General features: G+C 54.9%; 1 protein-coding gene across 7 annotated transcripts; it reads left to right on the forward strand.

Annotated features, from left to right (window-relative positions):
* The first annotated feature begins 7,413 nt into the window (after positions 1–7,413).
* ATG16L2 (autophagy related 16 like 2) lies at positions 7,414–20,650 on the forward strand. 7 transcript variants are annotated; one of them, XM_053670888.1, is made up of 19 exons: positions 7,683–8,099; positions 9,323–9,422; positions 9,709–9,745; positions 9,997–10,099; positions 13,541–13,614; positions 13,873–14,124; positions 14,303–14,368; positions 14,635–14,751; positions 15,764–15,826; positions 16,582–16,690; positions 17,048–17,153; positions 17,769–17,839; positions 18,103–18,174; positions 18,300–18,420; positions 18,781–18,886; positions 19,320–19,469; positions 19,691–19,738; positions 19,852–19,953; positions 20,283–20,648. In XM_053670888.1, exons 5-19 carry the CDS (start codon positions 13,541–13,543, stop codon positions 20,422–20,424), a joined length of 1,599 nt encoding a protein of 532 aa, XP_053526863.1. In that variant the 5' UTR covers positions 7,683–8,099; positions 9,323–9,422; positions 9,709–9,745; positions 9,997–10,099; the 3' UTR covers positions 20,425–20,648. The 7 variants fall into 7 exon arrangements, with proteins under 7 accessions (XP_036991596.2, XP_053526861.1, XP_036991594.2 ...); XM_037135701.2 differs by lacking the exons at positions 7,683–8,099; positions 9,709–9,745 and adding an exon at positions 7,414–7,618 and having other exon boundaries at positions 20,303–20,647; XM_053670886.1 differs by lacking the exons at positions 7,683–8,099; positions 9,709–9,745 and adding an exon at positions 7,416–7,618 and having other exon boundaries at positions 19,404–19,469; positions 20,283–20,650.
* The last annotated feature ends 2,703 nt before the right edge of the window (positions 20,651–23,353 follow it).

The following is a 23,353-nucleotide window of genomic DNA, read 5'->3' on the forward strand; positions in this document are numbered from 1 at the left end:
GGGTTACGCAGGGTCTGGTGCGAATAACACATTTTGGTTTTGTTTTTTTATTACAGAATCTTTTATTATAAAATCTTCCCACTAGCAATACACAAAGGTTCAAATTTCTCCACATCTCCCAAATAACACTTGTTATTTTCCATTAGAAAGGCTGACAGTTGCCCAGGCAGGGGGAGAACTTTGGAAGGATTGAGCAAAAAAGAGAAAAAACTCTGGGACTCGGACAGCAATGCGGTGACTGCGGGGAGGTGGGGGGAGGTGGAGGAAGGCGCAGGGGGCCTGACGGTGATGGGCAGTGACCTGCTGGGAGCGCTGACCACGCAACGCGGTGTTCAGGTGCTGCGGCGCACAGTAGTGCACCTGAAACCTGTACAACTTCGTCATTCCAATAAATTCAGTTAAAAAATATCAGTGAGTAATGATGCTGAGTACACTTTAATGTCGTGTGCTTAGTGGTCTCATGTCCATCTTCTCTGGGGAAATATTTATTCAAATTCTTTGCTCATTCTTTGAATCGTGTTGTTTTTGCTCTTGCTGAGTTTTGGGAGTTCTCTGCATACTCTGGTTATTAGACCCATATCAGGTGCGTATTTGCAACTATTTCTCCTATTCTGTACATTAGCTTCTTACTTTCTTGAGAGTCTCCTCTGATGCACAAGCTTTCTTAATTGTGATGAATTCCAATCTCTCTGTGTTTTCCTTTGTTGCCTGGGCATTTGGTATCATATCCATGATATCATAGTCAAGGAGATTGCCCCCTATGCTTCTTTTAAGAGTTTTATACTCTTAAAAGTTTCAGCTCTTAACTGTAGGCCTTAGATCTACTTTGAGTTAATTTTTGTATATGGTGTTAGGTAAAGGTCCAAATGTGGAAAAGCAGTTATTGCAGCACCATTTTTTGAAGGAACAATTCTTTCCCCACTGAGTGGACTTAGCATCCTCATCAAAACTCAGCTGGCCATGGGCGCGTGGGTTCACACTCGGACTTCAGTTCTGTGCTCACAGTCTGACTACCCTTCTGCCATTGCCACACCGTTCCCACTGCGGTATCTTGAAGGGCGAGGTCCTCCAACTTTGACCTTCTTTCTCAAGAGCGTTTTGCCTACTCAGGGCCCCTCACAATTCCCTATGAATTTGAGGGTTGGTGTTGTCATTTCTCCAAGAAATGAATTGCTCTTGGAGAGCTGGAAGAAGTTTGATAGGGTGGAGTGTCTTTTATCGTTCAGAAGTTTTGCCTGTTGATGTAGTTAAATGATCTGTCTTATCTCTTATGGTTTGGGGGTTCGCATGATGTTCAGGGAGGTCTTTCCTATCCCAAGGTTATAGATAAATTATCTTAATTGTTTCGAATAACCTTGTTTCTTCTATGGTTATAGACCATAATATATTGTAATCCATGTGGAATTCATTTTTTTTACACAGTGTGAAGGAATCCAACTATATTTTTTTCTGAACAACTACTTTTCATTATGCAAATTATTGAATAGACATCCATTTTCCACTTTTTTGAAATGCCCCTCAATCACATATTACATTCCTACATAGTAGGGTCGATTTCTGGTCTCTATTCGGTTACTAATCTTGCTTATTTCTGAAACAACAGCACACCATTTTCATTATAACAGTTTTTTCCCTTATTCATTCTTTCTTTTTCAAGTCTGAGAGCACGTTGATTGAAGTTGGAGGCAGTAAAACAAGCAAGGGGCTTAGGACAGAAGAAGCAACAGGACGGAGACTAGGCTGGGCTGCTCTGGCTCCCCAGAAATGTTACGGGACAGAAGCGAGCCAAGGCCCTGACTGGTGTGGCTCAGCTGGTTGGTGTCATTCCCTGAAGTGAAAGGTTGCTGGTTCGATTCCTGGTCCGGGCACATGCCTGGCTTGTAGCCCTGGTCCAGGGTCGGGGTGCACGTGTGTGAGAGGCAACACATCAATGTTTCCCTCACACGTTGGTGTTTCTCTCCTGCTCTTTCTCCCTCCCCTCCTCTCTCTCTAAAAAAGAAATAAAATCAAGGCACGGCTGCTCACTGGAGAGTCAGAGAAAAGGCGGCCTTGGGGACAGGTTCAGGGGGTACACCCAGAACGGCTGCCACCTGCCCATTTCCCCCGGGGACCCTTAGAGTCCAGGAGATGCCTGTGTGGGAAGAAGTGGAAGGGGGAGCAGGGAAAGGGGTGGGCGTGCTCCAGGGAGGGAGAGTGCACCTCACCTCATTCTTTCAAAACCTTTTTCTTAGTCTTTTTTTAATTAATTCTCACCTGATAATATGCTTACTGATTATCATCTTTTTTTTAAAGAGGGAGATAGAGAGAAACATCTGTTATCTTCTGTATGTGCCCCGATGGAGGACCAAACCTGCAATGTAGACGTGTGCCATGACTGGGAATTGAACTGGTGACCTTTAGCTTTGCCAGAAGACGCCCAACCAACTGAGCCACACCAGTCAGGGCTGTCCTTCAGGTATTGTAATTGATCACATTAAGATACTATATAGATATATATAGTTATATAGATAACAATCTACATTGTTAATTTGCAGCTTGTAAGTTTTTTCTTGAGTATATTCCTAAGTAGATTAGTTTTGGGCTATATGATAACTATTGAATATGTGTATTCTTTTTTAAAAGATTTTATTTATTTACTTTTAGAGAGAGGGCAAGGGAGAAATAAAGGGAGGGAGAGGAATATGAACATCAATATATGAGATATATTTTGATTGGTTGCCTCTCACACACCCGCAACTGAAGACCTGGCCCACAACCCACGCATGCGCCCTGACTGAAAATCAACTGGTGACCTTTTGGGTCGCAGGCCAGAGCTCAATCCACTGAGCCACATGGACCAGGGCTGAATGTATGTATTCTAAATGTTATGTATCAAAACTTAGCTATAGTTTCACTAACATGGTTAAGCAGAAGTTGAAGTATAAGGCTGTACAATGTAACACAGTGAGAATGAACAATTGGAAGAAATTTAAATGTATAACAACAGAGGACTGGTTAGTAAATCATAGTTCATCCACACAATGAAGCACTTTGTAGCTTCAAAGGAATGAAATAGATCTATTTATTCTGACCTGGAAAATTCTCTAAGATATATTGAAAATATACTGTTATGTAAAGAAGCAGTGTGTTATGTGGAACAGTGTATGAATGCTATATTTATGTTTTTTTTAAATTACTGGTTTGAGAGAGAGAGAGAGAAACATTAATTTGCTGTTCCACTTATTGTGCATTCATTGGTTGATTCTTGTACGTGCCCTGACCAAGGATCGAACTAGCAACGTTGGCGTATAGGCACAACGCTCTGACCAACTGAGCTACCCAGCCAGTTCCTGCCTTTATGTTCTTATATGTTTGCATATGCAGACATTTTTCTGGGAGGATACACACCAAATTATTAATGATGGTGCTTCTAGGGAAGGAGATTGGGAAGTTAGTGTGTGTCAGCAACCATGATGTGTTCGCACCCATTTTTCTCTTCCAGGAAACCTGAGAAGACTGCATTTCCCAGCACTCCCAGAGATCTGATCTCACACTGGGAATGTGGGCAGAGGAATGTGGCAACTAAGTGTGAGTGTGAATCTTTGCCCCACTCCCCCAACCTCTCCTCCATCTGAGTGTTGGGATCCAAGAACTCTGAGACGCTGGAGGCACTGGGTGGAAGCCCCTTGGCTGTGAGTCACCTGCTGGAGGAGGAGAAGGGTGCACTGTCGCCCCCACACTGTGATGTGAGTTAGAAACCAGCCTTTGTTGTGTTAAGCCACTGAAATACGAAGGTTTATTTGGCACACCACATGCAGCAGATTAAAGAGCACCAGAAATTCTTTGATACTCTTTTCACTGAAAGCTGGGGTCTATGACTCCTGTCCTTGAATCTGGGTGGGACCATGGCTGCTTTGATCAATGGAATGTTTGGACGCTCCCTCTCAGAATGTAACCTTCATCGTCTGAGGAACCTAAGCCACATGGAGGGGCCACATGGAGGGGCCACATGGAGGCACTTTGGGTTTCAGATCTAATTGTCCTTGTAGCTAACTGCCAGCCTCTCTTCCAGTCAGATGAGTGAGCCGTCACCAGCAGCCAGGCCGGCCCAGTCTTCGGATGATGACCCCAGTCCTGGTTGTGACTGCAGCGCGTAAGAGACTCAAAGCGAGAGTCCGCCAGCTGAGCTCAGCCACACTCAGAATTATGATAGTGAGAGACAGCGGCATTAAGTGACAGATAGCTGAAAGAGCACAGAACAGCCTGTCCTATCCCAACCAGTCTGAGGGTGTGAGGCCAAGAGCCTCACGCTTGTGCTATTTGAATTTTTGGCTATGTGCATGTGATTTATTTCTCAATCAAGTATAGGTACGATTTTGAACTCAAAACTGCTAAGCACAGGACCATGGAAGCTGGTTTTGTATATTTTTGAAACCACAGAAACGCCAGTAAATATTTACTGATCATCCGTTCAGCTGGTGCTGGGCGTCCAGGAGCTGAAGAGAGAGCTGTGCTCCAGGCTGACTTTGTGCTGGCTCTCCTGCCACCTCCAGCCCGGTGGGAGGGACAAATCACAAACCACTAAAATGACGCAGAAACACCATCCGTTCTGGGCGTGTTACATGCTCTGAACGGAAGAGCATGTACATGATGTTGTAGATATAGATTGGGAAGGGGATATTACAGATTTGGGTGAACAGGGAAGGGCTTCTGAATGAAGGAGAGTGGCAGCCCCTGCAAGTTCTGGAGGAAAAGCCCCAGGACCAAGGCCAACCAGGACGGTGCAGCCACAGTGGGGCTGAGTCTGGCAGCAATTTCAGCACCGTGAATAAGGCTTTATTCGCAGAGTAGAAAGAGGGAAGGTCAAAAACAGAGGCAGGAGCCAGACTAAGCAGGGGCGTAAGGCCACAGAACGGGGTTGTGGTTTGCCTGGAATCTGCTGGAAAGCCTTAGGAGGGTTTTAAGTAGGAATAACATAAGTTGATTTATGATTTTATCTTATAATTCTCTTTAAAAATTTATTGAGAGAGATGAAAACATCAATTTGTTGTTCCACTTATTCATGCATTTATTGGTTGATTCTTTTTTTTTTTAAAGATTTTATTTACTTATCTTTAGAGGGGAAGGGAAGGAGAGGAGAGAAATATCAATGTATGGTTGCTTCTGGTACATCCCCTGCTGGGAACTAGCCTCTGCTGGGAACTGGCCTGCAACCCGGGCATGTGCCCTGATTGGGAATCAAACCGCGATTGTGTGGTTCGCAGGCCCGTGCTCAATCCACTGAGCTACACCGGCCAGGGCTGGATGATTCTTGTATGTGTGCCTGACGGAGATCTAATCCACAGCCTTGGTACATCAAGCCAACTCAGCTACCCGGCCAGGACTAACTTCGTTTTAAACAGTCACTCTGGCTGCTGGGAGATGCCTAACCCGAGTGCAAGTTTCAAAAGGACATTTGATCTCTAAATCATGATATAATCACTTTTTATATTTATGGGTTTAGAATTTTGTTTTTCTAACATAACTAAAGATAAGTTAAACATGAAAAATTTCACGCTAAACGTGAAAAGTAGAAATTTGCCTTCATGTATTATGAATGTTATCTAAAATTTTATTTTAAGTGAACTCTTTATATAATCTTTCATAGCCTAAAGACAGGAGATATTTTAAATAAAAATCTTTATTGCATACCATTAAACAATGTCAATGATCTAAAATTTCCTAGGAATGTTTCTTGAATCAGGAAAGGGTCAGGAGCCCCCAGCTGCGATGGGACTCCTCGCCTGAGAGAACCGGCGCCTTTGCACCTCACAACTGGGCAGAGCCCTGGGAACATGCCCTTCGATGCCCACAGCCCCAGCTCCTTTTTGGCGTCCCCAGGCACCCTTGAGCGCCCAGTCCTAAAGGCAGCTAATTCATCACTGTTGCCAGTTGGCTGCGGGCCTCCCTGGGCACACCATGACCTTTTCCTGGGCATGCCTTCTAGTGAACGTCGCCACTCACCAGCCAATCCTTCCAGACAGGGCAGGCTTGAGCTGAGGCTGAGGTCAGAGAAGCCTTAACTCAACGCAGGGGCTGGAGAGTTTTACTGGAGGAGGTAACCCACGAGTGGAAGCCGGGATGACTAAAGGGGAAGGCGTTTCAAAGGAACACGTGCAGAGGAAACCAGAGTCATAGATAATGGCATGTGGGGGACTGAGCTCAGTATACTGGGGTTCCAAAGCAGAGCAGAGTGTACTCTCCTGGGACATCACTGGCGTTTAATGCTTTCCAAGTCCTGTGACCCACCATCTGCATCTCAACAAACCTGTCACCTCCAGGGCCTGTCTGGCTCCCCAACATTACCCAGTTTCTCTCTTTTCCTGGGGATGGAAAGGTCTGCATTCATTCACGAGGAGCAGGGCCTGCTGGGGCCTTACACAGTGTACCAGGGGTTGAGGTTGGACCCAGTGAATTCCTCCTCTAATTCTTCGCACTAGCCCGTGTCTGCAGAGCTCTGGACCGGAGTCATGCTGGAGGTAATTTCACTACAGTTCCCCGTAACCCATGATTTACTGACAAATGTAACTGGAAGAGATGCTGCTGCTTCTCCAGCTGCCAACCAAATAAGGCGAACCTCTCCTTAAACCTTGAACCAAAATTTGGTTGCTGTCCAGCTCAGCCACCCACCCCTCTGGTCCAGGGGTTTGCTGGATGAAATCAGTTGCAACTCTCAGGGACCTACATTTTCTGCGACAAATTGGACCCCTAAACCTCGCTTCCCACAGGAGCAGTTCTGCCCCCTGTCCTTCCAGGCCCGAATCCGTGTTTATACCATCGAACTTGTTATTCCCACAGCTTGGAATCCTCTTCTCTTTCCTTCTGGCCAACTCCTATTTCATTCATCCCTCACAACTCAACTCAAACGCCATCATCTCCGGAAAGTAGGGCTTCTTCCTTTCAGTCCCCTCCTCCTCGGGGCTTTCCCTCTGTCCTATAAGGTGCCTCGGGTCAGTCTGGCCTCCCTTCACCATCTTGATGCCTCGAGGTTGGGGGCCGGGTGTGAGGAGGTCACCTGGTCGGACCGTGTAGCGCTGCCCGGCCCAGAGGGGCGTGGACAAAGCTCGGTTACCGACAGTTCGGTCGGGGCACGGTCTAGACAAACAGCACTGGCCCTGGTGGCCCCGCCTGCGGAGCGCACCAACGGGCACGGGGGAAGCTGTCCAGGAGGTTCCGATCTCGAGTTCTGCTTATTGCTCCAACTTAGATGAGAATTTTTTCTCATCTTAGATGAGAACCTCCAACTTAGATGACCTTTAACTTAGATGAGAATTTTTTGGGGGTCCCCGTGGTGTAGATCTTGGTGAGCTCCGACTAACGGTTGCGTCTCTTTCTCCCCACCAAATGCGCTCTTGGTACAATCTGGGGATGTCCCGCTGCGGCCCTTCCCTGACGTCACGGAGTCCCCTGGAGGTCCCGCCCCAGCCCCCTGGCGCCTTTTTAGGGCCCGGGTGTGCGTGGGGCAGGCGGGAGCTCGCTGCCATGGCGGGGCCTAGTGGCTCTGGATCCCCCGTCGCCCGCTGGAAACGCCACATCGTGCGGCAGCTGCGGCAGCGGGACCGCACGCAAAAGGCACTCTTCCTGGAGCTGGTGCAGGCCTGTGAGTGCGCCCCAGGGGGCTCAGAAGATGGCTGTGGAAGGGACGGGGCTCCGGGAGAGTGTCTGGTTTCTCCGACTGTGACTCAAGTGCACCAGTGCCTTCTCTCCTCCGAAGCTTTGGACCTGCTGGACCCTATATGTTGCGCCCCATCTCCGACTAGCCACATTCCTGCCTCTTGCAGGCCAGGCTCTGCCTAGAGCCCCTTCCTGGGTGGCGCTTCTCCTGGTGCTCCGGCTCTTGCTCCTCAGGGCCCGGCTCTGCCTCCCACGAAATGTACTTCCTAGGCACCCGCATGGTGTTGGTTTCGTAGGGTCCCTTGTGCTTCCCCCGGATGGGCGGTTCCCAAGATAGAGCCAGGTCAGTCCGATTGGTACCCATAGCCCAGTGACAGAATGCGGGACTATCTAGATCAATTATTTTTGGCCAATCAAAGGTAGGAGTGAAACAGTCTCTAAGGAGGAGGCGCAGAGTTTCCTGATAGGTGAGTCTGGGTCAGGATTTTGGAGTGCCTCTGCACCCAGCCCGCCCTGGCCTATGGAGACACAGGGAGCCGCAGGCCGTGGGAGGGAGCTGGCTGAGCCCTGGAAGTCAGACTTTTACAGCATTGTTTCTGGGGAGCTAGCTGGTCAGGAGGGGGTGTGTAGGTCAAGAGCGATGAACAGGTGTGGATCTGTGTGTAGGGCCTCCGGTCACCTGAGATCGTTATGCTTGAGGTTGAAAGTCCAACAGTCTCTGCAGCGCCATCACTGGGCCTAATCTTGGCTGAAGCTTAACCACCTGTCCCCCACGGACACCCCCTCTCCCCAGCAAATGCGTGGGACTGGGGAGACTCTGGAGGGCTGAAATCAGATACACTTTAAGCAGGTTATATTCCTAAGCCTCAGATTTCTCACCCATGAACTGGGCACAATGGCATCTTTAGACTTGCTGGGGGTGCAGGGGCAGTGCAGTGTCCTGGGGACTGGGGTTTTGTGTGAGAACTAGGCCTCCCACCTGGGTGGAGGTGACAGTCAGGCACTGGTTGAGGGAAGTTGCTGAGGAGCTAGGCCTGGACTTACTGGGGGCACCCTGCCCTGGAATTGGTGAAAAAAGAGGAAGTGTCAGTGGTGGGTGTGGAGGGGGTGGGGGGGGAGGGAATTTCAGGTCTGTTGCAGAAACTGGCAAACTTGAGGAGGTCTGCTGGATAATTGCTCAAGGGCTTTCTCTTTTGGCTGGGATTGGGGGGAGGGGTGAGAGGAACCTTCCGCCAACCTGGGGAAGTCATGATTGTTTTTTAGTCCAAAAAGTTAGGGGAAGTAAGGCTGTGGGCCGGTGGAGCTCTGTGTCATCACTCTCTAGGGCCAAGCCCTGCCCAGGGCAGGGGGATCAGTCCCCGGCCCCTTCCTTTCTCAGGAACCTTGGTGGGGCAGTGCCCAGCCATATTCTTCCCTGATGGTGGTGATCCTTTTTTTGCCCCTGGGAGAGCAGGTCTTCTCCTGGGAGGACCTGAGGGCTAGTGCTGTGAGGAGCCTGTGCCAAGGCTGAAGGTTCTGGTAGAGCTGCATAAAACCCTATGCAAAAGGGGTAGAGCTCAGTCTGCCAGCAGCTCTCCCATGCTGCACCCCTGGGCTCACAGTCCTCCCAGCCAGTGAGGTCACCTATATGCATGGAGTCTGTTGGAAGGTGCCTTTTTTTTGCCCCAGGCTTACCCTCTTGCACCCCTAGATAACCGTCTCCTGGAGAAGGCTGAGCTGCTGGCCCCGTTCTCGGATAAACTGCACCCAGAGCCAAACGATGTCACTCCTGCCACCCACCAGGGCCCCTGGTGAGTGTGTGTGTGTTCATGGTCTCAATGGGCTGCTTGTGCATAGGCCCAGCCCCAATCGCCTGTGCTGGGTTCTCCCCCTGGCACCTCATCAGCCCCTGGCTGCTGCCAGGAGAGGGGGATGCCAGCTCTTCAGCCTTCCCCCAGGCCAGCTGCTTAGAATGTCCTTCCCTTCCATCCATCTCAGTCCATGTCTGCCTTTGTCCCATCTCCTTGCGCTCTCACCCCCACACTCATCTTTTCCCCTTCTCTGTCTGTCTCCCTCTTCCTTACCCAGTGCCTACAGAAAGGGTCTTGCTACCTATTCCAAAGAGGGAGTGAAGGTGAGAATCAGAATGGTTTGGGGCCCAGACTTGGGAGGTGCTTCTTGAGGAGGGTCCTGACTGTGGAAAGGACACCAGAGCTGAGGGGTCATGGACAGCTTCAGTGTCTGGAGACACGCTCTTTCCTGTGCTGGCTTCCTGGTTCTTCAGGAGAATGTTCATGGCTCTGGTCTTGGGGTTTCCTTGCACAGCCCCTGGGTGGATGGGTGGATGGAGGGACAGTGAGCACCACTCTCTCGATTGGTTGGCAGGGAGGAGGAGTTGGGGTCTGACTCCGACCAAGTCCCGTCACCAGCCACTCTGAGGGTGAAATGGCAAGAGAAGAAGGAGGGGCTCCAGCTGGTCTGTGGTGAGGTAGGCTGGGCAGAGAGAGAATGGGGTGGGGCCAGGATCTTTGGGGGCCAGCAGATGTGGTCCAAGGGAGCCAGCAAAAGGGAGACATTCCCCAAGTCCTGCACCTTGAGGCCAGACCGTCAGAGTGCTCTCTGGCTTGGCTCTGGCAGCCCAGGGCAAGGTGGGCTCCAACAGCAGCTGGAGGAAGCGAGGTGGGAGCTCAGGGGGGAATGTGAGGTACATGGGCCAGGCTGCCTCTGTTCTCCCTTCCTGGTGGTGCAGCCTGCTCTGTTCACCACTCGCCTGCCAACCCCAGGGCCTATCTCCAGTTGGCGCTCAATCCACATTTACAGACTAAATGGGTAAGGTGGTCCGCCTCACACCCCCATGGTGCCTCTTGGCTTATTTCACCAGACTCTCCTGTGCTCCTCTCATTTCTGTGCCTGTTGCTTCGGAACTTCCTTGTCTGGCTCCTCCCCTGCTCCCTGTACTTCTTCCTTTGCATGCACGCGTTTCTCGGAGCTCTGGTAGGTTCGCTCACTCCCACAGCCTCAGAGATTTTGTTTGCTGACTCCCAGACCCGTCTCTAACCCAGACTGCCTTGCTCAGCTGCTTTTTTGGACTTCACATCTAAAGTCAGACACCCCATCGACCCTGTAATAATGTGGCCAACGTCACATTGAGGCGACTCCCTGCAGGCTCTGTGCTAAGTGTTAGCTAATTCTCCACAATTTTATGGTTGCAGAGGACGTAACTGAGGCTCAGAGAGGTGGAGGCAGGATCTGAACTCCAACAAACCACATGAATCCATCTTTGGTGCTCTCCTTTCTTTCGACAGTTATTTATTGATAATCTCTCTGTGGAAGGCCCAGGGGATGCAGTAATGAACAAGACCTGGCCTCACAGAGCTGTGAGTCCACTCGAGGAGGCCGATCAGCCAGTGGACTCAGACCCAGTCACAGCATGCCCGGCCACTTGTTGGACTCCCGTGGGACCGGGGCTGTGGACCCAGTGACAGCCTCTCCCTTGGAGGCCTGATGTAGTCACAACTTGACATTTGAGAAGTGGTTCTCCAGGATCTGAGCCCCCTTCGTAGGCTGTGCGTGCCCCAAGGCCTGGGATGCTTCTGGTTTGCCTCCACTGTGTCCCTGGGGCCTGTCTCCAGTCCATGCTAATGAATATTTGTAGACTAAGTGATGAGTGTGGTGAATGAGGTAGATCACACACCCCTCTGTTGGTAGTCAGTCACCAGGCCGTTAACCCCGGTGACCCCGTCACCCCTCCCTCTGTTCTGAGCTGGTCGCCAGGCCATGGATCCTGCCTCCACATCCGCCCACTTCTGTTTCTTGTACCACATCTGGCCTGGCCCCACCCATTCTTCATACAGCACTTAGAGCTATATATTTTAATAATAAAAATGACTTCCATGAATAAAAGAAAAGTAATACACAACACATGCTTGTGAGCATTTCAAAAGAACAGAAGCCCATTGAGCGGAAAAGGTAAAAGCCTCTTTCACCACCTCTGCCCGTGGTCGGGTTGGTATGTGCGTGACCTGCCACTCGCTTCTCTCTGGGACCCTGGTTCCCTTAGTGCGGGACACACACCCGCACCCTCAGCCAGCGTTCCCCCCCTTCGTTCCTCAGGCACACCAGTCAGCGCCCCTCGGCTGTGCCAGGGGACGAGGAGGGGCGTTCCTTCGACTGCTAGTGTTATTTCACCTACCACAACACACATGTATCATTATTACTCTCTTAGCTTTTTTCTATTTTAGCTTTTTATTTTGAAATAGTTATAGATTCACAGGAAGCTGCAAAGAGAGTAGAGCCAAGCCCTGTGCACCTTTCACCCGGTTTCCCCCATTGTTACATCTGATGTAACTGGAGAACCACCGGCAGCCAGAGAGTTGCCGTTGGTGTGGACTGTACACAGTCCTTTGTGTTTTTGCCACATGTCGTATCTGTGTGAACATTACCGTACGGCACTATTTCATCACCAGAAATCCCTCTCGCCGTCCGATTTTAGTCACTGCTTACGCCTCTCCCCCAGTCATTCCCAGCTCCTGGTAACCACTCATCTGTTTTGCATATCTTATTTGAATTTTGAAAAGTATCAGAAAAACACTACCAAAACAGTGAAAGTAATGAAGCAAATGACAAGTGTGGCCGTGGAAGCAGGCCTGGAAGGCTGTGCGGGGCCGCTCCCCGGGGGCTCACACAGGGAGGCACGTCAGTGCCGGCCGGCGCCCCGACCTTGCTCCTCAGTCCGCCCCTCACCAAGCCTGTGTGGGGAAGAGCACGGGAACAGGCTGGACCCCCAGCCTTGGTTATTTCCTCACGCGCCTTCTGCCACACTGGTGGGAACTACTGTGCCTGGCATCTGTCTCCCCGCTGATCGCTCGGCTCCCGAGGTGGGAGTTGAAGTCTGTCTCTGTGGCTTCCCCAGCTCTCTTGGCGCTTGGCTGAAGGACTGTTCAGTGAGGCTGGGCTATGGCTGAGATCACCCTCAGCCACAGTGTTCGGTTTGGGCCCTGTGCTCTTAAAGTCCATTTCCGTTCTTAGTCTGTGTGCCTCTGCTCAGGGCTCCTCTTCCTCTCCCCGATCGATGCTTGGGTCAGCCAGGTGTTGGAGAGGTGGGGAACAGAATCTACACCCCTTGAACCCCTCCTCTAGACCTGCCCTTTACTTGGAACATAAGGTTAGGTGGCCTGGGTTCCAATATTGGCTCTGTTACTTAGCTGTGTGACTTTGGGCAATATACTTAACCTCTCTGTGTTGGTGGCCTCCTCTGTAAGATGGGGAGAATGGCAATACCTACCTCTTGGTGATGTCATGGGGATTAAGAGTTAATTTGTGTAGAATGCTTAGAACAAGAAATGGAACACGTAAGTGCCATATTAAAAATTAAGCCCTGGCTGGTATGGCTCAGTGGATTGAGCGCTGGCCTGTGAACCAAAAAAGTCACTCACTGGTCCGATTCCCAGTCAGGGCACATGCCTGGGTTGCAGGCCAGGTCCCCATTTGGGGGCATGAGAGAGGCAACCACACATTGATGTTTCTCTCCCTCTCTTTTCTCTCCCTGCCCCCCTCCCTAAAAGTAAATAAATAAAATCTTTTTTAAAAATTAAAAAATTTGCCATTATTTGAAGAACTATTAATATAATAACTCCATGTTACCTTATTAGGTAAGCAATACCGTTCTCATTTTATAGGAAAGGAACAGTAGGTTCAGAGAGGTTAAATGACTACCTTAGGGTCACAGGCTTGACACCCAAGTGTTAAAGTGCAGAGGCTAAGGCCCTTTAATTGTACCATCAAACGGCAGTGCGTCCATGCCAGACACTTAAGTACTGTGCGCCTCAGCTTGCTTTTCACTAAGGCGGCAGGTGGGTGGAGGGAGTAGCAGGCCCTGGCGGAAGCTCTGCACAGCCGCCCACCTGTCTGGCCCCTAACCGCCCCCCAGATGGCCTACCAGGTGGTGGAAAAGAGCGCAGCCCTGGGCACCCTGGAATCCGAACTAGAGGAGCGACGCAGCAGGTAAGGTGTGGGTGGGCGCCAGAAGAACTGTACCCACCTCTAAAAGCCTCTGAGCCATCTCTGCAGCGCGGGGAGGGTGGGATGATCCTGTGTGCCTCCAGCAGGGCCCGACAGCTCTCCCCTCATCCCCAGACCTGAACCACAGGACTCTGAGGGGGTAAGGCTAGGTGGGAGACTTGCCTTAGCCACTCGGGTGGTGCTTGGCCACGGCAAGTCCCCGTTCCTACTGGGCGGTGACGTTGGCTCGCCCCGTTCCAGGCTGGCGGCTCTGGAATCTAAGGTGGCGCAGCTACGGGAGGCGCGGGCGCAGCAGAGCCGGCAGGTGGAAGCGCAGGGGGCCCGGAACGCAGCGCAGCGGCTGGCGTACGAGGCACTGCGCGCGCACCTGGGATTCCAGGAGGCGGCCCTGCGCAGGCTGGAGGAGGAGGCGCGCGACCTGCTGGAGCGGCTGGTGCAGCGCAAGGTCCGCGCGGCTGCCGAGCGCAATTTACGCAACGAGCGCCGCGAGAGGTGAGTCTTGTGTCTCACCGCTCAGCGAGGTGAGTGGTTCCGCCTGATAGGAGCGAGTTCCATCCCTTCCTCTTGGGGGGAACTCCATGCACCTTCCTCAGAAGGAGCGACCCCCCTGCCCTCGCAGGAAGGTGGCAGCATCCTGCGCCTGGATCCCAGGATGTTTTTCTCCCCACAGGGCCAAACAGGCACGGGTGTCCCAGGAGCTAAGGAAGGCTGCCAAGCGGACAGTGAGCATCTGCGAGTGAGTGGCGAGGCCCCTGCACCCTCTGATGATGGCTCTGCCCGATGTACTTTGGAGTGCCCTGTTCTCAGGCCACTTCCTCCAATTCTACCTTGCCCCACACCTTCCTGTGTCCACCAGGCACCTGACCGCATGTGGGCACGGTCACAGTAGGGAGGGGGTATGAAGACGGAGCTCACAGGACAGGTGCAGACATGTGTGGTCATAGGAGCCAGGATGGGGCCCCAGGGTCCCTTGGCCGCCCCAAGCTCCGTTCCCTCTTTCAGGAGCCCAGACGCCCTAGGCACCGGGATCAAGGAGAAGGCTGAGGTGACGCTGACACTGCCTGCTGAGCCGGAATTTCTAGCGAGCGAGGCTGGTGAGAAGTGGAAGAGGCCTTTTAGGTGAGGACTGTCCTAGAGCTCTGAGTTGGGCCCCATCTCAGTCTTCCAGTAGGACCTTGAGCTGGCTGGCGTTGGGAGGTGCCTTGGAGAGATGCTGTGGTATAGCTCAGACCTCCTTGGACAGGTCTGACCCCCCAGTGCCACCACGGGGACCCCTCCCCCTGTCCTCGCCCCTGTCTTTCATTCCCAGGACCACATCTCTGGCGGTGTGGTGCCTGGCTGGTGAAAAGGTGTCACCAGGAGGGAACCTGTGGGCAAGCAAGGCCCAGGGCTCAGCTGTCGCAGGCATTGATGCATGGCCAAGCATGTGAGAGCATATGAGTGTGCAAGCCTGGGCAAGCATACCTGAATGCACGTGAACATCTGAGTGTGTGTGGATGTGAGCTCACACTGTGGGACCTGACCAGGGCTTCGGTCCACGTGCCCCTCCCCTCACTCTGCCCATCTGTCTTGATTTGCCTGGCACTGACGCTGCCCTTCCCTGCCCCATTCCCCATTCCTCCAGCTCTTCCTTGCGGTCACTGGTATCCAGGCCTCAGGGCAGTGCAGGAACCTGGGGGAGGGCATGCAGTGCCGGGCCCCCAGCCCTGGGCAGCCCCTGTGGGACGGTTCATCCCGGGGCATTTTTAAGGTCTCAGCAGATCTAGGTTCTCCCACCCCCCTTCCCCCAGCCTTATGCTGTCCCAGCCTGGGGCACCTTCACCACCACCCCTCCACAGGCCCCAGTTCACCCTCCCAGAAACTTCGGTTGTGAGGGGAGGAACTAGGATGATGAGGCAGTTCCTACCATCGTGGTGAAAACTCTGGGAGACTTCCTTGCCAGCCGCCTCTCTGCCTGCAACTTCACGGGACTGCGCTGGGGCACGCCACTCTCCTGGTCTTGGAGGAGCCAAGTGCTCGTCCAGGGCTCCAGGCCCTGTGAGCCCCAGGGTCTCTGGCAGAGCAGGGTTGGCGGCACAGTCTGCACACGCACCGCTGGTCCCTCAGCACGTCTCTCTCGGTTCTGCCCCAGGTCTGCCTCTGCCACCTCCCTGACTCTGTCTCACTGTGTGGATGTGGTGAAGGGGCTTCTGGAGTAAGTGTGTGTGGGGAGGGGCAGGGCACCCTGGAGCCCAGGCTCGGCCTGTGTGTGCGCCTCCGTCTGTCCCTCTGTGTGTCGTCCAGCAGTCTGTGCGAGTCTCTGCTGAGACCCGGAGGTGCATGGCCTCACTTTCAGCCCCTGCTCAGCTGTCCTCCAGGCTCTGTCCCTCCTCCAGTTTCCTCACAGGGGACCAGGAGCTCCAGCCTGAGGCTGGGCAGGGACTGCCACTCAGTTGGGAAGCTCTGGTTCAGAAATGTCAGGGACTGGCCCTGGTTAGGCAGTTCAGTTGGTTGGATCATTGTCCCGTACACCAAAGGGTTGCAGGTTCAGTCCCCAGTCAGGGCACACAGCTGGGTGTGGGTTTGATCCCTAGCTAGGGTGTCTATAGAAGGCAGCTGATTGATGTTTCTCTTTCTCTGTCCCTAAAATCAATAAATATATCCTTGGCTGAGGATTAAAAAAAAAGTCAGGGACTGATTCAGGGCCACAGAGACCAGCAGGGGCAAGGCCAGGGCTGAAACCCCAGCATTCATTGGCTCTGCCCTGCCGCTGTGCCTTTTTCTGTGCTCCTCCCATCTCCACCCTGACCCCAGGGGTCAGAGGCTGGGCCGGGGACTGGGCTTCCTGCACGTCCTGGCCGTGTTCTGTTGCCTTCTGTGTCTGCTTCCTGTTGTTGCTGCCTCGGGAACTCGAGGCTCTCGTAGCAGAAGGCCTTGCTGAAGGCCCTCCTGACTCCCCCTCACCCCCAGTTTTAAGAAGAGGAGAGGACACTCAATTGGGGGAGTCCCTGAGCAGCGATACCAGAGCATCCCTGTGTGCGTGGCTGCCCGACTTCCCACCCGGGCTCAGGATGTGCTGGTAAGGAGGAGCTGGGCTGCTTGCAGGGGGTGCTAGCAGGGACGGGGAGTGTGGGCCCCAGGAGTGGTCCGAGGAGGCCAGGGAAGCAGGGCGGGGCTGCCAGCAGGAGTAGGAGTTTTCCTGGCACAGCTCGTGGTGGGAACCCCTCAGCTTTTCATAATGGGGGCGCGGACTGGAGAGGGAGAGACCCGAGGCTGGGAGACCAGGGTACCCATGGGGGGGGGGCTGCTGCAGGGGTCTAGGCAGAGCGATGGGACACTGCTGCGTGCTTGGGTGCATGAGGGAGGGAGCCTGTGAGTGTGCACGGAGGCCTCCGTGACAAGGGTCAGGGGCACCAACCTCCCCTTTTCCCCACAGGAAGCCCACCTTTCTGAGGTCAATGCAGTTTGTTTTGGTCCCAATAGCAGCCTCCTGGCCACTGCGGGGACTGACCGCCTCATCCACCTCTGGAACGTCGTGGGAGGTGAGGGCCCCTCCGCTGTAGGCCAGCCCAGTGTCTTCTCCCCAGACCCTACCCTCAGTTTGTCACTCGGTGGGCAAAGGTCTTGGACCTCTTTATGTTCCCTCACCTAGAATATTCCTGTGGCCAGTGGCCAGATGATGCCTTGGCAAGAGTTTTGGGCTCACTTCTCTGAAGAAAATTGTAGGGCCTTCTAGCTCTCGGGGTCCATGCCTGCAGGACGGGGATGGTGGAGCTCAGATGGCCCCCGTTAGGCGAGGCAGGGGTTCCCTAGGCCCCTTCTGTTACCACTTGAACTCTGAGAACTCAGGGAGGGGAGGGAGGTTAGCTGCCTGCCTCGGGCTCTGTGGAGGGGGTGTGTCCGGAAGGCAGGGCCTTCCTCGAGGGGGTGAACCTCTAGCTGGCCTGGCACTGGCTGGTATGGGACCCAGGGGCAGTCCCTTTCTGCCAGTCATCTGTAGCCCTGTGAAGTGACCAGCTATCCCCTAGGGCCCAGTGATTCTGTCCTTTAAATTGGGGAACACGGATTTTTCCATTTCCAGTCCCAGCTCCTCATTTTCATGAGGTCAGTGACCTCACTGTACTGGTCCCCTCCCCTGGTCCCCATCCCCTCCCCAGATCGTCTGGAGGCCAACCAAACCCTTGAAGGAGCTGGCGGAAGTGTCACCAGTGTGGACTTTGACCCCTCGGTGAGGAGACTTCGCCCCAGTGGTGCGGGTGCCACCCTCCCCTGTCTCCACCCCAAGCAGGCGGAGGCTCTGGGGCCTGAGGAAACGTGTCTGGGCCCTCAGGTTCCTACGCAACTGCTCTTCCCTTGGCCCAGAGGCGCCTCCATTTGCTGGGGGACCAGGCTTTGGGACGCTCCCAGGGAGCCCTGCCCGGGCCTGGGGCTGAGGGGTATCGCCTCTGGTCAAGTCCAGGCCCGGGACCGCTCCTACTCCCATCTCTCCAGGGCTCCCAGGTGTTGGCAGCCACGTACAACCAGTCCGCTCAGCTCTGGAAGGTGGGAGAGGCCATGTCCAAGGTGAGGTCTGACTGGGGAGGTGTCTGGGGCTCTGGGGTCGTGTCTTGGGCCTAAACGGGGGTATGGTATTTTGGAGTCCTGTGAAATCCATACGCTCTTGAATCCATATTTGTGACGTGGGGCAGGAGACATTGTCTGGACACACAGACAAGGTGACAGCTGCCAAATTCAAGCTAACGAGGCACCAGGCAGTGACTGGGAGTCGGGACCGGACGGTGAAGGAGTGGGACCTCGGTCGTGCCTACTGTGAGGCCCAGCCACGCCCCACCCTGCCTCCCACCCTCCCCACATCCCCTGCACCACGCATACCCTCCTCACCGCCCATGCTGGGCCCCGAGGGGCCTTGACCTGCTCTCTGGGAGTGATGCCAAGATTCACAGGCATTTGGGCTGAAACCTCTCAAGGCCCCACCTTCTCTGTCCCCCCTGGTGCTTCCTGTCATTTCCTGGTGATCTCAGGCTTCGGGCTGGGACGCAGGGGACCCAGCTGGTGGTTTGGGGAGGACACTGCCCTCTGGGGCTTCTGGGCCTCAGCGTCTCCTCTGGCTAGTGGACCGGCTCCTGCCGACCCTTCTCTGAGGCTGGGGCCCCGCTCCCTGTTCCCCAGGCTCCAGGACCATCAATGTCCTCTCCTACTGTAATGACGTGGTATGTGGGGACCATGTCATCATCAGTGGCCACAATGACCAGAAGATCCGGTTCTGGGACAGCAGGTGACAGGCGTGGGCTATGCGTGGTGGAGGCACAGGGACGGGGCTCCCGGGTTCCCTTTCTCTGGCCACGGAGCTGTGCACAGAGGGTGCGCGGGGCAGGGAGGCTGAGCTGCTGGGCCTGTGCCACCTCAGGCCCCTCCTCCCTGGCTGCCAGATGCCCTCGCGTCCCTCACACGTGTAGGGACGGACAGACTTCCACGGCTTTCCCTGGGCATGTGTTTCTGTGACCCAGAGGTTTCAGGGGCTCCGGCTTTGGCTTCGAGCTGAGGGCTGCCTGCGTTGCTGTGGCGGGGCTGCTGCGGTGGCGGTCAGTGGCAGTCAGCCCAGGCTCAGGGCTCTGGGACCAGCTGCCTCTGTGCTTTGTTAGCAGGTCGGGGGCGACCCTGGGAGGCGGGAGCTGCTCCTCATGCCCATCTCTGTCCTTGCTGCTCAGGGCCCCCCGCTGCACACAGGTCATCCCCGTGCAGGGCCGGGTCACCTCCCTGAGCCTCAGCCACGATCACCTGCATCTCCTCAGCTGTTCCCGGGACAACACACTCAAGGTCATCGACCTGCGTGTCAGCAATGTCCGCCAGGTGTTCAGGTACCTTCTCCTGGCCGCCGACCTTATGGCTTTGGTTGCGGCAGCTGGGCCTCTAGTCCCCTGTAAAAGGCGCCTCAGAGCCTGTCAGTGCGGAGCCCTCCCTGAACCAGCGTCTGCGGAGGCTCCCGGCCCCTGGGCAGGGAGAGGAACCTTCTGAAGTTCCTGGGCGAGGGCCCGGCTGGCGGCCACCTCCATTCTGACCCGACTCTGTCTGTCCTCAGTGCTGATGGCTTCAAGTGCGGTTCTGATTGGACCAGAGCTGTGTTCAGGTGTGTCCATGAGAGCACACGTCTGTGCCCCGGTGTGCCCAGTCCGACTGTGTCTGTGTGTCGGTGTGTGTCTCACCTCCACCCCCTCTCTTGTCCTGCTCCGGCCACTGCAGCCCAGACAAAAGCTACGCGTTGGCAGGTTCCTGGGACGGAGCCCTTTATATGTGGGACGTGGACACTGGGAAATTGGAGAGTAGCCTACGTGGACCCCACAGGTGAGCGTGGCCGCCGCCCACCTGCCCACCCTGGCCTCAGGGCCACGGCTGCCCCCGCCCCAGTCCTGTCCTGCCAATTCCAGGTTCTGACGTGCTTGGGCCTGGGAGTCCCCAGCCCTTGTTCCCAGAGATATGGAAATATCTCCCACTCCCCAGAGCCCTTCCCATTCACAGGGTGCTTTTCCACATGCCCTTGGGTCCCTCCTCATTGTGCTCTGTGAGCCCACTTTACCGGTGAGAAAATGGGCTCAGAGAGGCCTCAGGCTGCCCAAGTCCAGGATGAGGGGCAGCGCCGGGCCCCGGGCCCAGCTGCTGACACCCCGTTGAAGCCTGGCCCTCCCTCCCTCAGCACTGCTGTCAACGCCGTGGCCTGGTGCTACTCTGGGAGCCACGTGGCGAGCGTGGACCAGGCCAGGAAGGTCGTGCTCTGGCACTAGTGCCGGGACCTCCCCTGCCTGGGCTGGAGCTTGAGTCCGAAGGCTGGAGCCAGAGAACAGCTTCCCAGTGGGCCCCAGGGAGGCGTGGGCGGGGTGGGGTGGCTCAGGGCCTCCAGTGGGGAAGAAGGCCAGCGGGACCTGGCCTGTTTAAAAACAAAGTGTGGGTTGGGGGGACAGATTACAGTACTTTTTGTTTATCTCCGTCTCCTCACTTTCTGTGCCAAAATGGAAAAAAAATGCATCTAAACTGGCGTCTGCTTGTCTCTTTGTAGTATTTGGGGAAGAGAGATCTTTGGGCTGATGGCTCAAGAAAACCCAGGCTTGGCCCCTCTCCTCCTCCTGCACAGAGCTGGGTGGAGCCGGCCCGGACTCCGTGCTGTGGGGTCTGAGAGGAGACCGCGTGGGGAAAGGGCAGAGGCTGCTGGAGCCTGGGAGTTTCACCCTGCGGCCAAGCTGGCCCTGCAGCGGGGCCGACGCCTAGCGCCCTCCTCCCCAGGGGGCACCGTGAGAGTTTGAGGAGGGAGCAGAGGAGGCAGCCCCGAAGGGCCCTGGTGGAAAGGGTTCAAACCGATTGGAGAGTGATGTCTAGTGGTTGTTACACCAGGCCTGCCTTTAGGCCAGCCAAGTGCTAGTTCCGGAGGCGGAGCAGGAGTGGGTGGGGACGGCCTCCATGAGTCTGTGAGCCTGGGGGCGCCACGAGAGACGGGCCTGGGCCCTGGCTTGCATTGGCCTCCGATTTCATCTGCACAGCAAGGCTCTGCGGGGTAAGGCAGGCCCAACAGGGTGGAGCCCGGGTGCCCCACGGCCTTCATCGACCTGGGGCATGGCGGACTCAGCAGCATGGTCGTTGTCCTGAGTGATGGGCGCCAACGTCTGGGGATCTGCTCAGCTGCGAGTCAAAGGCCTCACTCTCGAACTCTCAGCCTCCTTCTCCGTCCCCTGACCATCTCCCTGGGGGTCTTCGCCAGTCCCAGGGTTTTGGACTCCGTCTCCAGGCTGTCTGGATGTGCATCTCAGGTCCATTGTTTAGTAGCTGAAGGATTTTGAGCAAGTTACTTAAGGTCTTTGTGTCTTAGTTTCCTTCTCTGTAAAATGGGGTGACAGTCTGCACCTCAAGGGCTGTCGTAAGGTGTCCATGTACTAGTGTTTGTGAAGCTCCTGGCGCGTGTCAAAGGCTGTGTGAGTGCTGGGCTCACATACCCAAATCTGCTGACCCGCAGACCACCCGCCGCTCTTGACCCAAGCTCTAGGTGACCACGGCTGCCTCCCCGGCTTCATCTCCCCTGACGGAAGCTCCTCCTCCCCTCACACTGTGCCCTCAGCACCAAGGCAGGGGAGCCACTGTGTCCCTTTCCTCTCCAGCCCCACTGCCACTGCAGGCCACCTTCCAGACCTGCTGTCACCCCACCTAGGCCCCTCCTTGCCACCGTAACTTTTGAAGGTGTTACAGTCACATGTTTAACTATCGGGAGTTCGCCCGATGCCTGCAGAGAAACTCCAGGCATGAACTTCCAAGCCGCCGGGGCTGCCCTGCTGGCCTCCACTGCATCTTCATTTCCTTGCTACTCTCAATGTGTCTTGTGTGTGATTTTCTCTCTACTCAGGTTGCTCTGGCCTCCCAGCCCCCAGGTCAAATCTGCCCTTCAGGATCCCCTCACTGGGAGAACCCCTCACTTGCCAGGCTGGTCGGTGGCCCCCTCAGACCCGGCCCATTTGTGTCTGCCTGACTCCATTTCAGCAGGGAACTCTGGGAGGAGACCAGGGTGGGAACCAGGTATTCCCTGGGGTCAGGCCTGGCACAGAGAAAGCCCCGGGTAGTGTTTAAGGGGCCAAATACCCCCAACTCCACTCGGCCAGTCTAGCAGCTGAAGATACTACGAGTGCATCATCCTTCACCCAAACTTCAGGAAGGCCCAGCCCTCATGCCCTGGCTCCTGGTGGCCACCAGGAGGCACCAGCTGCTCAGTGTCTGCCAAGGCCGTTCTGTGTCCCGGGAGTCACCCTGGAAAGACCAGGGAGACGGAGCCACTGCCTTACCCAGGACCTGCTTCTGTGTCAGGCCCTGTGGTCTGTGCTTTTCCATGGTATCTCACTCATTGCAACCACCTTACAATGCAGGCGTTTCCTTCACAGCTGAGAAAACCGAGGCTCAGAGAGGTTAAGTGATGTGAGATCACAGAGCTGGCACAGCTGGGTGGTGACTGTTATAACTTAAAAGAGAACATGTCAGACACCCTGGGCTCTAGGCAGAGCTGCGTGGTACCCCTTGCCCCTGTGGTGCGCCCCTGCCAGGGCTGAGAGAGCTTTTTGCCCAACCTAAGTCCCTCCCTGTATCTTCTCTTCCAGTCTGGGCCTGGGGCCTGTGCTTGGAGGGTTAGCGTCTTTTGAAGTGAGGGACATGCAGGGCCACACCAGGAAGGTGGACAGGAGGCTGTCACCAGCCACCCCATTTGGGGCAAGTGCCTCAGGACTGCAGTGAAGACTGCCCAGAGAACCCAGAAAAGGGGCTCGGGAAATGGTTTGATTTGACTCCGGGGCCAGTGACCCCTCCACCCCCCTGAAGGCCAGATCTGATAGCGCACTGGGGTGCAGGTGCCTCACCTCGGGGAGCACACACGGTAACTCCCTGGGAAGGGGTGCTTCCTGGAGGAGCCAGAGACGGGCCAGGCACTCGGGGCACGGGGTGGAGAAATGGGCAGGCAGGGCTGAGTGGGGCTGCTGCTGGGGGTGGGGCTGTACCTCACCTCTGCAGCCCAGTGGCGGGGTTCAGGGAGAGCCCTGTCGCTGAACGTGGATCCAGGTCTTCAGCAGTTGGCACACGGGTTTTCAGTAGAGTACTCAGAGACTCAGGCTGCTTCCCGAAGAGGAGGGCAAGGCCTTGCGCAGGGTCCCCAGCAGAGTGGGGGTAGAAATCCAGGCCTCTGAGTCCCTCTTTTCTGGAAACTGGATTCAGGTTCTGCACA

This window comes from Artibeus jamaicensis, unplaced genomic scaffold (assembly GCF_021234435.1).
Source record: "Artibeus jamaicensis isolate MK-2021 breed Jamaican fruit bat unplaced genomic scaffold, CSHL_Jam_final contig_64, whole genome shotgun sequence".
NCBI classification, from domain to species: Eukaryota; Metazoa; Chordata; class Mammalia; order Chiroptera; family Phyllostomidae; genus Artibeus; species Artibeus jamaicensis.

Excerpts from the sequence above, each read along its gene's own strand:
- ATG16L2 (XM_037135699.2), top strand. The coding sequence starts at position 7,501 with ATGGCGGGGCCTAGTGGCTCTGGATCCCCCGTCGCCCGCTGGAAACGC. Across the intron at positions 19,470-19,690 it reads AATGTCCGCCAGGTGTTCAG|TGCTGATGGCTTCAAGTGCG; the intron begins GTACCTTCTCCT and ends GTCTGTCCTCAG. Across the intron at positions 19,954-20,282 it reads AGCCTACGTGGACCCCACAG|CCTGGCCCTCCCTCCCTCAG; the intron begins GTGAGCGTGGCC and ends ACCCCGTTGAAG.